We start from the raw sequence: 18,290 nt of genomic DNA on the forward strand, positions 1-18,290 counted from the left end.
TAAAAAGAATGAGTATAATCCTTTCAGTGAATATACTGAACAAAACATCTGAGCTGATTGTTCAAACCTGGGGCACAGTACATTCTGGCAACTGCTTCGCTGTCGTAGGAGTCTTCAACCTCAGTCCACCTGCAGAAATATGTTAGCTGAATGTGTCCTAAAAACAAAACGACAGGAGAAATCAAAACATTTTTTCCCTTGCATTTCTAGCAGAAGTGAACTGTAATTATTCCTTTGTAGCTAAAAACAGTATCATTAAGAATAATGGCATCATTAAGTACTAGAAGCTATTACTGCGGGTGAATTTGCCGCATTGATAATGAGGCTTTAGACAGGAAATGAAGATACTAATTACGGGATAAAACGCCTACTCAGTTAATTGGAAGCAACAGCGAATAAAAAGAAATGCATTTGCAAAAGTTCCTGACCTCTATCATTCAATAAGATGTTGTTTGGGTTCAAATCACGACACACAATTCCTTCTTGGTGAAGTGCCTCAAGGGCAAGAACCAGCTCCACCGCCCAGCGCTGAATGTACACTTCAGGGATGTGAGCTTGGGACGCCAGGACTAAAAGTTCATCTAAGTCCTTGAAAAGCTGAGAAATATCTTTGTCTTCTGTCCCTTCTTCCTCACCGAGACATTGAGCTTTGCTCTCTTTGTCTTCCTTGTCATCTTGGCTGTCCTGTTCAAAAAGCAGAACCTGCTCATTGGTATTTGATTCAGCCTCTCCCAAGACACCTACTCTGTGTAAACTCTGCTCTGCCTCTGCTGAAGACTCACTTTTGGTCATATTTGGAGTCTCTGTTTTCTGTGATGCATGTAAACTTAAAGACTCTGGAGCAAAGAGTTCCTGAGAGAAATCTGCAGACTCATCAGGCACTGTGTCACTTTCAGCTACTTCCAAACTTAAAGCTAGACAACTGTCTTTGTGTAGTGCACTGCTAAATTGATCAAGGAGGTGCTTTTCATGACTGGCAGCTGAGGTATTTGAAATGGCACCTCTAGACACCAAGAGGTCATCCCCAAGAAACTGAGTGAAGAGGGTGTCTTGCCCTGTGCTGTTATTGAGCTGTAGAACATCTGGCTTTCCAAACCTTGGGGATCCTTTAGTCTCTTCCACATGAACCGAAACAGATGAATCTGAGGATGAATCTGAAATTCCAGGCAAGTTTACCAGAAGGTCAGGTGGTCGTCCTTCATCACCTGTGTCTTCAACAACTGCATCTTTGAAAGAAATAACAGGGACTGACTCATTGGATCCTCTGTCACTATCAAAGGCTGCAAAGTCCATTTTGCTTCCTTTGACTGCCACATTGTCTAAAGGATATGTCTCTACAACTGTGGCAGATTGAAAAGGCTTGGGGGGCTCGATCTTTAGCCCTGAGACCTTGTCACCTACCTCAACACCCAAGACATCACTTGCACTGTCTTTGCTGTCTATCCTGAAGAACTCCATAGGGCTCTTTTTTGACTGGTCTAGAGAATCTACAGTTTTGGAGGGACTGAAGACCTCAGAACTGACATCTTCTGTGAAGAACTTCAGCTCCTGAGTAGTGATGGGGGAACAGAGGCTGTCATTGCTGAGCAGGGAATGTGGTCTTGATGATGGTATTACCTCACAAGCCCCAGTCTGTTCAACTTCCACTTTCAACAGAGGATCCTCAGTCAGGGAGCCAGGCTCAATCTTCTCCTGCTCATACTCATTGCATAAGGTCAAGTAGCTGTTGGTGCACTCTTCTTCGGAAGTAGCACCAGAATCAAACAGTGCACGAGAGCTATCCTGTCCATCATCATCCTGAGTGCTGCTATCATCTTGGGAACTTGGGGTGAGGCTGGTCTTCAAAGGCAGGACTTGTAGTGTTTTGATGTTCCCCTGTTCCCCGGATTCAATGCTACTGCCTGCATCCTCTGTTCCAGACACGAAGTGTCCATCTGTGTGAACTGATGTAATGTGCGACTTCTGAATGAAAGGGATGTCAAAGCATTCTTCCGGGCTTTTGTTCAGGAACTTGCTCACATAGGACCATAGTTTTCCACCTAAATACATAAAAATACAAGAAAAACATTCACAACAGTGATACTGAATATACCACTAATGATTAAACTTCAAAACAAATAACAGAAAAAAAAACTAAATCTTCAGGGATAGCTCACAGAATATTTCGTCCTCACTTGGTCCATTTTTAATATTTGCTATTACTTTTTTAAATTAAGATACATTTGTTTCAAGAGTTAGTTTCCCCCCAGATTACACTGTTATACTGTAGCTCTAACAATTTTTTTAAAATAAGAACATGTAGATTACAACACCAACAACTCCAGCTAAAGTGGTTTCTGCAAATAAGACAAGACAGGAAAGACAGACAACCGTGTCAGTGCTTACAAGCATTTAATGTTTGTTTTCATATCATGCAAATTTTATCAAAGGTCTACATCCAGGATTACAATTTTAAATCATTTTGAAATATATCAATGTCCGTCTTGTGCACTAGAGATTTGTAAAGTATGATTAGTGAAGATGGCACTCACTGCAGTAATGCAGCTCAAAATGCAATGCATACTTGCTTATCTCAAGCATACTTATAAGCCACTAAACATTGCTGAGTAGGAGGCAAAACTTTGCTGAAGTGAAAATAAATATAACAAAGACAAAAGGATATACAGTAAGAAAATAGAAGCTGATAATGTACAGTATTTACAGGTGGTTGTAAGAACATAATGTCAAATTTTTAGGGTGGTTAGCCTTAATGGATGACATGGTGGCACAGTGGGTAGTTTTCTTGCTTTGCAACCCTGGGGTCCCGAGTTCAATTCCTGGAGTGCTTTCTGTGTGAATTGTATGTTCACACTGTGTTTACATGGGTTTCAGCCGGGTAAGCCGGTATGCTCCCCCAGTCCAAAAACTTATTGGTAGGTTAACCGGTTTCTGGGAAAAATTGGCCCTGGTTTGATTTGATTTTTTAGACCACTTTATTGGCCATATACAATTTCTTGCATTAGGAATTTGTCTTTTCGCAAGCCCCAGCTTGCTCTCCATGAGACACACAGGCACACAGACAGGGAGAGAGAAGCTTGGGGTCAGAGTGCGGGGTCAGCCATTTATATGGGGCCCCTGAGCAGTTCGGTTAAGGGCCTTGCTCAGGGGCCGAACGGAGTAAGATTCCTCTGCCGGCTGCGGAATTTGAACCGGCAAACTTCCAGCCACAGGCGCAGATCCTTAGCCACAGAGCCACCGCTCCGCCCTGTTTGTCCCTGTAATGGACTGGCATTCTGTCCAGGGTGTATCCTGTCTTGCAGCTGTTTCTTGCCGGGTAGGCTCCAGCTCCCCTGTGACCCTTGCTGGATCAAGTGGAAGGGTTTGCCTCAAGCTCAGTTCTTTAGGACTGGCTTCAAGATTGTTTTACTGGAATAGCAGTGTAGAAATGAAAACATTCAACAGCCAGATAACAAAGGACAAGCACTACAAAAGGAGAAAATTTAATGGCTTTCAAAGTTTGAGAAAAAAAGTGTTAATTCACACTTAATATTATGTATGACATAGAGAATAATCAAAATGCATGTAATTAAGAAATGCAACTTTATGTAAATGTGATGGTACTGTAGCTGTGAAGCCTAATACAGCAGTCAGACTCTTTTCTGATGTGTCTTTAGCTTATCACAATGAGACAAATCTATTAAAATACCAACCTGATACATACAGGCATAACTTTAAATTTCAATTTAATCTTCTTACTGTATTGCATTCTATCAGTCAAAAGCTATTAGCACTTTGCTTTCATTAAGACACCCTAAACCTTTAATACTTATGCAGTCATATGCAAATAATCATTAATGCAATTTAACAAAATAGGGCTGGTGCACTATACATTATTTTCATGCATCAATTGTGTTCCAAAATCACTCTATAATAATAGTTGAATTAATACTGTGTACATAACTATGTAAATCTATTAAGACTAATTTCTTTGATTATTTTGGTATTCAGCTCAGGATTCTTAAAGATGTTTTTTTTGCCTTAGTTGTATTGACTTGCATTAAAATGACTCTATTATTAAATATTATTACAAGTGTAGTCACCCGACCAGTATCTTAATTATAATTCTTAAACCCCTTTCTTCAATTCAACGGATCTTATTCCCAAACAGTAAATCAATGAAGAAAGAAATATTAAACTGTATATTGAAGACAGTATAAAGACAATAATTTTGCTGACCCTCTCACTAGTTTTAGTCTTTAAACATCAAGTTATACCTATACCAGCTACAGGCAATCCCTTGTGTTAGCAAATAATATTTTGTCCCCTGTTGGAATCCCTCTTAATATTCTAAAATAATGTGAATAAAATCTAAATAACCTCACACCCAAATCTAATCTTAAGCCTACTTCTTAAAATGCCTTGCAGCTGCCTTTGAAAAAATACATGCACAGTACATATTGTTTGCATACCTACTGTATACAATTGCATTTTAAGACTGACTGGAGTAAGGCCCTGCCCAGAGTAAGCATTCAAGTCATATTAGCTGCTTTGAAATCATACTAAAACTAAAGTGCCTATAGAATGTCTCCACACCCTTCCCAAAGTAACACATTTCATTTCCTCAAATCCTTTAAACATTGTAACACACAACTTCCAAGTGAAAAACTAATGCTCAAACATTCTAAAAAGTAAATAAAAATGTTCTTAATGTGATCTGCTTAAGAAAACTCCAAACCTTAAGTATACTGTACATACAGGTAATTATGAGCTGCAGGAAGCTATGCATATAAGGGAGTATTAATGAAAACTGTTCTATGTACTTACCAAGTTCCTTACATTTATACTGCACGTTTTACCACACACAGAAATTGCTTTAATCTAACCAATTTCATCCAGGACTGTACAGCATCATCTACATCGGTAACATGCAGCACATCAGCAGGCCAACTGAATCAAGGGAGAAAATTAAGTAGGCCAGATTGGTGCAAGCCGGGGCTCAATTAAGTAAGGACACTGGAGCTAACACCCTTATTTTTATGCATAGTGGCATAGGACTTTTAATGACAAAGTAGTCATTAAAGAGTACAAAGAATGATTCCTGGTTTTATGAGATTGTTGTACAGTATGTAGTAGACTTAAAGCTTTTATTTAGTTCTTGGTCAAGGTATATAAAATTCTCAAGTGTAGTACAGGTAGGACCAACCCAGGGAACAAATTCATAACACATAATTGCTATATAATTGCTTACACTTATATAGCACTTTTCTGTATGCTAAACTCAAAGCGCTTTACAGGTAATGGGAACTCTCCTCCACCACCAATGAGCAGCTGGATGATGTAGTACACAGTACACTCACCATACATCAGCTAATAGTAAAGAGGAGAACATAGAGATGAAACCAATTCAGAAATGGGGATTATTAGGAGGCCATGATCGGTAAGGGCCAATGGTAAATTTGACAAGGACGCCTGGGTAACACCCCTACTCTTTTTGAGAAACACCCTGGGATTTTTAACGACCACAGAGAGTCAGGACCTTGGTTTTATGTCCCATCCGATGATGCCTTTTTACAGTACAGTGTTCCCGTCACTATACTGGGGCATTAGGACCCACACAGACCTCAGGGTGAGCCCCCCCTGCTGGCCCCACTAACACCTCTTCCAGCAGCAACCTTAGGTTTTCCCAGGAGGTCTCCCATCTAGGTAATGGCCAGGCTCACACTGCTGAGCTTCAGTGGGTTAAGCATAAAAGTTATACCTGAATACAATTGGAAACTAAAAGGGAATTATTTTAGACTAGGGACACGAAAAAGTTCTTAAGAACTGTGGGTATCTGGAATAAGTATCCCAATGTGGTGGTTGATGCCCAAACTCCAGGTTCCTTGAAGAACATAATGAATAGACTTTAGATTCACTTAGCTGCTGATCTATTTGATACGCAATATAAACTACAAATAGATACAAATAAACTACTGTGACTGTGATAGAACTGTCTGAAGGAGTGACATTTTCTCTTGGTGATGATACTGCAAGTCTGAAAGTGCCCAATCAAATCACAGTGGTCTCTGCTTCACCTAAATCCCAGAAAACCCTGGTCAACTTATCCTAAATCAGCAGTACTACATCATGCCAGTTGTGCACTGGTGCTGTTTCAAAAAGCCTAAATGCAATGGGAGTTTGGATTTTATATTGAAGTGTAATTTTTGAGTGTCTACAGAAACAAATCAAGAGCTATTTTTAACATTTTGTATATGCTCAAGCAACAAGTAAAATAAATTATTTTGTGTTGTAATAAACTTTAACACAGTTTCTTTTTCCAGTTGCGTCCAAAATGTATCTTGGTAAAGAATGGAAAATGGCAAAAATTGTACAAGAGTTAGATAAAAAAAATTACTAAAACTTTGCACCTGATTTCCTAAATCAACCACCTGGGAGTCACAAAAATAATAAAATCATTCTAATGGTGCTTGAGAGCTAAAACATGACATATGTAATCTGAGCGAGGTTAGTAAATGGCTCAGCCTGGAATAAATCATTCCTCATTACAATGATTTACCAGTGCCCAGTATTCTAGGTTCCTTAGATCCATGTCTACTTTACATTCCTCCATTTGGAGGTGCTTTGGTGATCACAAATCCAGCCTTAAAGCCCCTACACTCTTCGAAATCCAACCCCACAGACATCAGGGAGGCTAATTTACACAGCATTCTTAATCTCATTTTTAAAACCTTATGGTTCCCGTTTGCAATATGTACATGCACATTTACTTTATCTACCATCCGCACTTCTGTTTTTATTTTGAACTAGTTTTGAAAAAACTAGTAAGTTACACTGATCTGCACGAGGAAAATAATGCAAGATACTGACGTTCCACTCGCGTGTTAATGTGCAGGGATTCTAACGGAGAAGAAAGGATCACATCACCATTTTGCTTGTGCCAGGGCTTTTATGCCCTTGATTCCATCTTCCAGATGAATCACTGCACAGCACAGTGTAGGTATTCTTGCAAGAAATCTTATCAACACATACCTGACTTCTAATTAGGGTGTTGAAATACACACTCGTTTTCACAGCAGATAATAAGAACCCCATGTGTTGTTGCTAATAATGACCTGCAGCATCACCTGCTGTAGAAAATAATGACCTGTGACACAATGCATTCTTCTGCAACATCTGGCTGTGTGAAGGGCAGCAATAAAGAGCCATTAGCCTGGAATAAGGAAAACTGAAATAACACTGCAGCACTTCTGCAGAAAGAAACCACTTCTGTCAGATAGTCTGGCATTGTTTTTCCCCCCTATTGCCTCTGTGCTGTTGATGCAGTAAATTAAAACAATTAAGCACAGTTTCACCGCAAAGGGTATTGTTCTGCTTGCGCTCACCGAAACCTTAATCCAGCGCCTCACATGCAAGAAAAGACTGTAAGGTTTTGTAATGAGGCCAGCTGTTATTTTCCAGTGTGGCACAAACACATTCATTTATCAGTTGGGTATTAAAGGTTCCATACTTATTGGTTTATTCTAAGTAAATAAACATCGGGCGCATAATTAACAATGGGGGCAATTTAAAAACGGCACTTTCAAACTTAAATTACAAAATATCTTTTAAAGACATAGAGAAGAAAAAAATAATACAATGCTAGGTCACTGTTTGAGCTGGGAAAATGCCCTCCATTCACTGATGAAGTTTTGTGATGAAGGTTCTCAACTGCCAGGCAGTGGTTAATGAAAACCTTTCTGTTGCTGCCCTAGTCCCATTAAACACTATGGTTACCTAGGGTTACCCTCAGAGGAAGGGTAAAATGCCAGGAGTGCATCTGTGCTTCCATCTATGAAACGAGTATTTAAAGTCACAACCTAGGACCACTTCCACTTTCCACTGTCATACGGCTCTAGTCTTCTATTACGTGTTTCTGTTTAGCGTGAGGCACTTCTGCATAACTCTACATGATTATATGGGGGAAAAAAAAACAATAGACCATTTTTAGAATCTTAATGCCCTAGATTTCCATCATGCTGCCAGCTAATATCACTTTGAAACTGTTTACGTTAAAAACTAGAACTGAGCAAAATGACAGTTTTTAGAAAGTATAAATAGTTCAGGATTTTAACATTTTTCCACTTACAAGGCCTAATTTATCATAAGTCATTTACCAGATTTAAAATAAATCATCGGTACCTTTAACTGCAGCATTTTGACATACTCCTACAGCCTTTACCCTTCATTTGCCCTGTATGTACTGTATTGAAGTGCGTTTTAGTAAGTTTACCAGGTGTAATGGAACAAAAAACAATAATAAATTAAAAAAGCAGTATGAAACACTTAAAACAGGAGCACATTTCAAGGTAGGCTGCCAGCCCCTTTGGCTAAAAGCTGCCAAGATTCTGGAAGTATCAGGAGAGAAGCCAATAAATAAAAGTCAGTCCCTATTCCTTCAATAACAGAGGTGTAACTAAACCCCACCGGATCAAACAACCCCTAACGACCATGGAATAATAGGATAAAAAAATAAAACAGTGCTTAAAACAACTGACAGACCTTCTGCGTGCTGCAGTACAAGGAAAATGGAATCCTCAGAGATGATGTACTTGTGCAGACGCACCATGTTGGGCACACAGCGGGGGATGATGGTCTTTTTGTTCCTGCCGCACTCGCTACTTTTCCTCAGACCCTGACAGAGAACAAAAAGGTCAGTTGTACCCTCAGTTGCCTTTGGTGCATGCTGCGCTCTGTGTTTATCAACCAAACTAATCTATTCTTGTTACTCTCGACTTCAGAGAAACCACTCATCTGCTGCACCATGCCCCCAGTCCCCCGAGGCCCTGCTGATGGCATCTGGCGGGTATCCAGCGTACAGAAGATGGCACAAAGCTGCCATTAAAATCAATTACATGGGTCAATGTTTTTATTAGAGTATTTCTCAAACTAAGTCATCAGGATGGCACTTGCTGTTATTTTCCTGCGACCTTTCTGCACAAAGACCTTGTTAAATTGCAAAGTTTAAGGAGAGGAAGATCCAAGGCCATTAAAGGTCACAGTTTTATTGTTTTAACTACTGCTCTAGCGAGAGGGGGAAAAGGGCATCCGTATGACTTTATCATGAGATGTGTTGGTTATTGCTATTCTGTACATAACCTACACTACATCTGCGGCGAACACAAACACCAATCCATGCATGCAGTTGTGCAAATGTATTATTTCAGTCTCTAAATGATGTACATCAAGAAGTGATGTACTCATTTAACAGGCTAATTCGAATCCTTTTTATAACTGATTTCTGCCATTTTACCACAATATTTTAAGCGGCGCTAAGTATTTTATTTTTTTGCAGTCCTGATATAATTTTCATGGAACACTGCAGTGATTATGTTTGAATAGGCTGTTCAATAAAAAGAAAAAAAACTCGAATGACACATGCTATTTCTCTTTGTTTAAACCCAATTTTGTTAAGGAGAAGAAAAATGTCTCAAAGAAAAGTCTATCACTATACTTTGAATGTTAAGTAACAAATGAAGGAAGATGGAACCAAGCCTTTTTACAAATGTATTCTAATCAGAGGGACCGATCACAAATTAAAGGCAGTGTGCACTCTGAGTAACAGTACTGGCAATGCAGATTATTTTGAAGTAAGGCTGTCACAGACAAAATCATGATTTTATTTTATGCCAAATACAACTAAGCTTTGAAAAACAATTCCCTGTTTATTATTTTAAAATACATTATTAAATGCCACACATACAAAATGTGTATATATTGTGCATAGACACATCTTCATTTACATATAATACATATAGCTTTATATCAGAAAAATAAACCAATGTGCCACTAAACATACAGCATATTTTACTTAGGTCTTGCACATCACATGACATTTTGAATTTTTCAGACAATTTCAATGTTATTATCGTTTCCAACGAAATAAATTACCCGTTTCAACAAGCTAACCTTAAAGGCATCAGAAGTTGTAATTCACATGGTTTATTAGTAACATTAACAGCAATGTGGGTAACTTAAATCCATAAAATGTGTGTTGCACGTATACTGCATATCTTACGTGTGAAAAAGATATGAAAAATCTGGCATCTTAATTCAGGGTTAAGGAAGCACAGGTAATACAGAGGTTTTAAACGTAAACGGACAGGATGGGAGCAGGGATAAGCAGAGGTAGCCTGCTACAGTATGTGCAAGGCAAGCCAAGCATGTTTTAGAGTTTTAGCCATGTTGAGAAGCCTGTCTCAGCTGAGCAGTCCTGAGGTTTGAACCTCTGGAACCAGGTTTCCCATGACATGCTTTGGTATGTTGCAGTGAATGGAGAGATAAGACTAAATGCTTTATCATACTGAGGGACTTTAAAGTTGTGAAGAAAAGTAAATAAAAAAAAATACTGGGTGTAATTTTTAAAGGGAATAAAAATGAGAACCTTACATAATTTTTCATTTTTACTAGATTCATTCCACAAATTTACAACCATTTAAAAATATTTTAAAAATTACACTGACTACAATTCTGTTCCCAGCATCACAGATCTCTCTATTAAAATTAATAAAAAATATAAAAAATGTCAATATGTTTAGCTGCTGTTACATATAATTACAAACATTTTATCCATTTTCTCACCCATTATCTTTGGATCACATTTAGAGTGTCATGCAAAAGTATTCGCTCCCTTCCAATAACCTCTCATTTAGTTCAATTACAAATGGGTATGCAATTTTTATTCAAAGTAAACAACTGTAATCAAAATCTGAATGCTAAAACTGAATGCTTTTCATGGGTGAAAAAGTTAAAAGTCAGGATAAACTGCAAATAAAAATAATAAACCTAAAATGTTAATGGCATAACTATTCACCCCCTGAGACAGTACTTTGTAGAAAAATGTTTGTCGGCAATTACAGCTTGAGAGGTTTTTTTTCTATAAGTCTCTATTCACTTTGGACTGCATGGAAATTGGATGGTGAAGTTTTCATCTATTCTTCCGTGCAAACTTGCTCAATCTCTATCAAATTGGTGGACAGCAATCGTCAAGTCTTACCAAAGATTGTGTATCAGATTGAGATCTCTCAGATTTGGGTCACTGTTTTGTACAAAATGATTTTTCTTTCCATTTTTGGTCTTTAGTAGACTGAATGAAGTGTTTCTCTAAGATTTGCCTATATTTTGTTCCATCTATTTCCCTTGATCTTGACAAGCTTCCCAGTGTCTGCTGATTAGAAAGAACCCCATAACATAATTCTATCACTACCCTTGACAGTAGGGGTGGTGCTAACTGGGTGATGCAGTTTTGGATCTGCATCAGACAAAGTTTGCATTTACACCAAAATATTACAATTTTGTCTCATTTGACCATCAAAACCGGTTGCAACATTTGCATAATCACATAAATGTTTTATTGCAAATATCATGCATGATTTGCAAAGGTCTGCCTCTCTTATAGGCCAGCTTTATGGAGCAACTGGGACATCACAACTTCCTCTCATTTCAGCCATGAACTCCATAGCTCTTTCAAAGTCACCATTAGTCTTTTGAGTTCCATATCTAACTAACAACGGTATGTTACACAGTTGCATATAGTTTCATCCTTGCCTAACTCGAAGCACCTGGAGAGGAATTCAGATCTAGGCAATGCCAGGATGGCATGATAAGCCATCCACCTCCATCTTCCACTTCTTGATGCACAACAGGAAGTTCAGTGGCTTTTAGATTTTTATACCCCTCTCCTGACCTACACCTTTCTACAATTTCATCGATGATTTGATTTTAAAGTGCCTTAGTCTTCATGGTAGAAATTCACTACTTGATTAAGGGATTAAGGGACTGGTGTATTTATTCTGTCCTCACACTGACAGAGGCCACTCAACTTATTATGTGATTTGTCAAAGTAATTTGGAGCATCTGAATTTATTTATGCTTGCCTTAGTAAAATGTGTGAATACTTAAGCACATAAACATAGTGCATGTGCATTTTAGGCTTTGATTTTTCTTTGAGATTTGTGCTAACATTTAACTTCTTTCATCTATAAAATAAGTTAAACATTCACTCATGTAAACATGTAACACATCATTTGTAAAGCACAAAAAGGGATGTCATTGGAAGGGAACAAATTTTGCACTGTATGAAAATGTTATTTGCACCAGTGATTTATATATACAACAGTCACCGTTTCTGTCACTTACTTTCAAAATGAATGTCTCCTGTGTCCTTTTATCTATAACCAGCAGCACCTGAAGATAAAAAAAGAGTCATGAGAAAGCAAACAGCGCAGTCCCTAAGTGCTTGACTATGTAGCTCAGTACATCTACACAAAAGGGTAAGGAGAACACAAAATGAAAGGTTTATCATTTTGAAATCACAAATAAACAATGCAAGTCAATAAAATGTAAAGCATAAACTTAAGATTGATGTATTTGAAACGTTATTTATGTGGTTTGGAGTAGACATACAGTTGTGCTGCAGAACGAACAGTTTCTTCTGCACATGTGAAGTCAAACCCCACTGTTACTGAAAACTCTCAAAACGTCAAGAGGAACAAAAACGTTAAACACCTTTAATACAACAGATGTAATTCACTGAAGATATAGAAAATAAACACTTTGACATGTATAACAAAGTCAGAGGGACACTTAGTGATAGCAATCTTCAAAAACTACATAGACTGCAGAATGCCAAACAGTATATACCAACATTTAATTCCATCATGCCAACCTAACTAGAAAGAAGTTAAACATCCTTAATATTCACAAAATGAACCTAAAGAACCTAAAGCAGATCTCAGAAATATTAAATATTTAAGTTTAATTAAACATGCTCTGACAAAATAAGCATTCAATTAATTTATGTGTAAAATTCCATAAACAAACAGAAAGATGATTTAATACATGTGCACTACACTATGAATTAGATGACAGAACTCCAAAATGCAGTAAGCTGTTCTTAAAGTGCTGCTCTGTAGATTTGTCAGACATCAAGAGAACAGATGTCTCCAAAAGGTCTCCAAAACCTTACAAAACATCATCAATTTCACTGCTACTCAGTAAATGTTGAAGTAACAACTTTGAAACCAAAATACAATTTGAAAATGTTTATCTCTCCTAAGCCTTACTATACATGTTAAATTAAAGATTGTTAATAAATATTTTTGATGTATTTTTGTTGTTATTTTATTTCAAGATTTTGAAAATCTCATCCCAATGTGTAATTTATCTCATGGAAACATTACAAGGCTTTAATACACCTTATCAACCTAAGGAAGCATACTAGAATTTTCATTTGGCTAAAAATGAAGACTGTCTAGCAAGCAACTATTTAAAATATGCTGAAAACAACTGACCTAATCACCACATCCCTTACCAATTATCAAACACTTCATTTGATTTTGAGCCCATCTTTAATTAGCTCTCTGCTCAAATCACAGCTCAAACCAGAAATTGAGGTAGCTCAATTGAAGAGCATAATACTACAAGGCATCAGACCTATCACTTGCAAAAACAAAAACTCCCTTAATAAGGTTGTCACCTAAACTGATAATATGGTATATGTAAATTAATAAAAATACCACTTTAGCATTTTGTTGTTATGTTCAAATGTAAAACTACTAACGTGCTCATGTAGAATATTTGTGCCATTTTACAAAAGTAATCATGAGCTCTAAAAGGTGAAAAGTGGACATTGTGAAGATCTGAAATATAAAAGTTTTCTTTTTTTTTACATATTACAGTTCATGGTCTTGTTACCTTTAACCATGTTGCTCAGGAGGTCATTCAGTAATTTTCTCCACTGAAGAAGCCCAGATCAGATCAACAAAAGCAAATAACTTCTTTCATCATCAATGTCAGCTTCTGTATCTTAAGAAAAATCCCCTTCCTGCGTTCTTGATGCTACAGGCACAGCAGCAGGGCTGCTTCAAACGGATGTATTTAGATTTTGACCTTTCAGTTGCTGGAAGCCACCACAGTACTCAAGTAAAAACCTAGAGGTCTACAATAAAAAGAAAAAAGAACTGCCCACAGGAGGCGCTGTTGGAGGCTGTCCACTCTTATCGCAGTAAAATATAAAGACAGATGCACCCTTTTCTTGAAAGGTGATGTCAATGATGTCTGAAAGACGAATGTTTGGATGTGAAACGTGCTTTTAGCAAACAGTATTTAAAATTGAATTTTGTCATCCCCAAAACAATTTTTACCTTCCCAAAGTTTGCCTTGCACTCAATTCAATTTCGTGAAAAACATTTTACCAGGTGTAAAACTAACCAGTTACATATGATTTAAAAAGTATACAATTAAATTGGTGTTTAAAAGTATTTTGTTTGCTTTTAAGCAAAATATTTATAATCAGTCCAGAGAACATTTTTCCCGTAGCCTTGGGGATTGTCCAGGTGCTCTTGGGGTACTTTGAGATTTTCTGGATAAATCCCCAGGCTCCTCTTGAGGAGATCTTGGCAGGATCTGAGTAGAATCATCCAGATCCTGAATATGCTTCATCAGTAGACTATCTGATAGTGTATGGATGCAGCCATTGCACCCTAAAATTTAAAAATAAATTTGTAATCCTCTACAGACTGATGAGAATTAACTAGTCTTTTTCTAAGGTCCTCTCTTTTGATCATAGCATGATGTGTTTCAACACACAACATTTCTGACCATTATATAGCACAAGGCTGCCCAAACTCAGTCCTCGTTTGTTACCCACGATGCAATTAATCGGTTTCTCATTACCCCCTTAACTGTAATATAGGGTTTTACTTATTATTACGTATATGCTGATTCTTTATTTATTTTTTCTACTTCACACACCGCAGCATCTCAAAACATACTGAAACAGTAAATATGTGGTTTGGTTTTAATTAAACAAGGGTATCAGGGTTATCAATTCCAATAATGATAGTGGGGATTCACAAACTCTTTCCGACCTCTGCACAGTCTTTTATGAAGATACAATATTTGCAGTAGATGAATACCACTATATCTATATTCTAATAGAATATAAGAAAACCTACAAATGAGAGGAAGTCATGAGGCCCACCCAGCCTGCTTGGCAGTTGGGAGCTAACTGATTCAATGATCTCGGCCACGGTTCTATAAATAAGCCGGGGTATTGACTGGGTAAGTTGTTCCATACTTCCAAAACCCTTTACTATATGAAAAAATCACATTCTGCCTCCATGAAGCTGACACTATTTTAATTCTAATACACAAAGGTAGATAAAAACACCACAAAATGAAAAACACCTCATTTTATAGAAATGAGCACAACAAATAAGGCAATTTAAGAAAATAAAAATCAATACCTACTTTTAAAGCATGAAATACTGCTGAGTCTTCAATAAAACAGCAATTTGTAGCATAAACAACCAGTTACATATGATTTTAAAGTATAGATTTAAACTGGGTTCTGAAATGTTTTAACGTTTCCTTTTGGTCTCAAGCAGAGTACAAAACTAATAGAGGGGTGATACTGTACCTCTATTAGTAAAAGATTGAACCAGCAACGGCAAAGTTCGTGTCATCCTCACACTACACTGAAACATTAGAAATTCTTTAATTTTCCCCTCATGGAGCGGTTCCTCACAAAGAGACACTATAGTACAGAACATATGTGACTGTCTTTTTTTCTAGCATGGCCCCTGACCCCTGTTTTTTCCCAAACAGGTGTTGGCTAAATGATTATAAATCGGCCCCTGGATAAACATTCATTGACGAGCCAAGCAGGGCCGGCACTAATATAATTAGAACACAAACATCAGGCCAGTGAAAGCTTTCCATCTGTTTGACAATCCCATTTAGTTATCTCTTGCAGGCCGGCAAGGAGGAACTTTAAGAAAAACGTGTCTGCCTCCCCTGCCAAGTCATCTGATACCACAGTTAATGCAGTCAGTACAGCTGGCTAGTACCTGCAAGCATGTTTGAGAATGTCTGTAATTACCTAGGAGAGAGAGAAAAACTTCCTTGCCTTTTTAAGTCATGAAGGAGACACAATCCCTGAAGGAATCACCAAAGTCTTTTATTCTCCCTTTCATTTCAAGGACAAAACTGGCAGAACACATTACACTTGTCCTGATTAAATCTCATCACTTCTACCTGGTCCTGAAACCTTCCTCTAAATGATTTTGCTTCATTCCATGCTACTGAAGTACTTAAAATAAATTAAAGTAACGAACGACAGACCAACTCACAACTGCATTTAGTGATTCTGCTTCAGCTAAAGAAGAGAATGCATAAGTAAAAGGTAGTTTAGAGGTAAAAAAATAATTCAGTCCACGATTATATTACTATATTGCTACAAAAGAGCAGGAGGGGAGGAAAGAATCGGGTATTACATAAAACTGTTTTATTTTATTCTCCAGTTCAGCTGTAACTATTCAGTAAATATTAAGGCTGTAATATAGACAAAACAAGCAAACATTATTACTAACAATAACCCAACTATGCAATGGTTACAATGTAGCACAATGTACAATCAATGGGATCTAGAATCTTAGTAGAAACTAGAAAATTGGGGATTCTATGCCTTTAATCCAAGAACACAACAAAATACTTAAAACATGTGAAAGGGGGAACAAACCGAGTCCTATGCAAGACTAAACCTTCCTTTTCCCTATTCTCTCAATGCATCATTAATACACTGTAGTAGAGAATGTTTTAACACTAAGGATTTCACAATAAAGGACATCAGAATTTCCTAAATTTAAATAAACAGAATAGCATGCTCTCTTCCACATAATGCCCAAATGACCTAGCCAGTTCCAAGACTGATAAGAACATGCATCTGTGATATGGCTCAAGCCTTGGTGAAAGAGAATGATGCTCCCCCTTCCTTTTTATCTTTTCTTCTGTGTCTGTCTTCCATGTATTTATTTCAATTACCTCCCTAGGAATGGCAAGTTAATGTTGCCCTTCTTTGATATCGCAGTCTAAATGATTTACTGTGAAGTTATTTATCTACAATAAATCAATAAGAATAACCTGTGATCATCTATGACATACTCTAAGGTATTTGTTCCCCAACCCACAAAAAGCAAAACGAAAACAAAAAATACACTTTGTTCCAAACTGAGAATGGCAACCAAGCAGGGAAGTATAAATGTGCCTTAATTTGTTTTTTGACCCCTTCTGTCATAAAAATATTTTGTCAGTTCTGTAATAATCAATACAAATGTATATTTAAAAATAAGGAACATTCAGGCTAAGCTTTCTCAAACATGCTTTGACAAATACAAATAACTTGGATATAGATACACTGTATAAATGGCCATCTGAGATCATTTGACAAAGGAAGAAAAATTTCTACTTCTTGCACAGGGCATGTCAAAATCAGCAATTTTAAGTGATATGCCTTGTGCTGCCAACAACGATGACAACTCATAACAGCAAAGCTACTGTATGATGAAGCAATTAACTTTTGATTTGAAACTGCTCCTAGTTTCTATCAGATAAAGTATATGAATAGGCAGTCTTTAAATGCCCCATCAAAATACCTTCTCAATTGCTATATCACAAGTATTGTGAAAATCTTCAAAATATTGAAAGAAGTTGGAAACAGATTTTTATTCGATAAAAATAAATTTAATAAAATAAATGAATACAATATTTCCATTCTTGCCACTGCTATTATAAACTTAACATGACTCATTATGCACAATAAATAACTTGTTTGTTATTCAATGTGAAAATAAACAGAACATTGCTACAGTACCTCTGCTACTGCAAGTAATATGATGAACAGCAAGGAAATCTTCATGGGCTTCTTCTTATTCTCTTAACTGTAGAGTCATAAATCACTAATCTGTCACTCACTAATTTGTTAATCTAATCTATTGCTCCCAAATTGCTTCAACAATAACAACCCAAAAGGCCAGTCTTGGTGGGCCAGCCTGAAGGCCTGAGCATCTGCTGGTGCCTTAAGTGGCTGGGGAATAACTCAGCGGCCCGAGTTAAATCCAGCACCGCACCGGTTAATTTCATCTGTCTGTTCCTTCCTAGCAGAAGACACTCTTCTGCACTGCTGAGTCTTCATCAAACATGAAGTTAGGAAATGAACACCAGTTTGGCCAGTGGAAGCCTGAAGGTCTGCCATCTGCTGCAGTCCAAAGTCACAGTGGCCACCTTCAGAACATATGCATCAAAGCCCTGAGTGAACAGAATGAAGGAGTCCCGCAGAAGTCAGCAGAAGGCAAACTGCAGGCCCAGAGGCGGGTACCTGCCAGCCACCAGAAGAAAACCTGGTGACCCTTTAGAGTTCCCTCACACAGAATCACCAAGGTCGCCAGAGACACCAGCAGCTGAAATTGGAGCAACGGGGTGTGCTGTAAAGGCGG

The 18,290-nt window shown here is 37.6% G+C and overlaps 1 protein-coding gene across 2 annotated transcripts in view; it reads right to left on the reverse strand.

Moving 5' to 3' along the window:
• Positions 1-18,290, reverse strand: part of rps6kc1 (ribosomal protein S6 kinase polypeptide 1) — a 90,131-nt gene that overhangs the window by 31,648 nt on the left and 40,193 nt on the right. For both annotated transcript variants that reach the window (XM_015351810.2, XM_006626078.3), the window contains 4 exons: positions 12,154-12,201; positions 8,518-8,650; positions 429-2,039; positions 68-157 (listed from right to left, as the gene is read on the reverse strand). In XM_015351810.2, the coding sequence (XP_015207296.2) occupies positions 68-157; positions 429-2,039; positions 8,518-8,650; positions 12,154-12,201 (1,882 nt within the window). The remainder of the gene's footprint in view (positions 1-67; positions 158-428; positions 2,040-8,517; positions 8,651-12,153; positions 12,202-18,290) is intronic.

The sequence above is a fragment of the Lepisosteus oculatus genome, chromosome 2 (assembly GCF_040954835.1).
Source record: "Lepisosteus oculatus isolate fLepOcu1 chromosome 2, fLepOcu1.hap2, whole genome shotgun sequence".
NCBI classification, from domain to species: domain Eukaryota; kingdom Metazoa; phylum Chordata; class Actinopteri; order Semionotiformes; family Lepisosteidae; genus Lepisosteus; species Lepisosteus oculatus.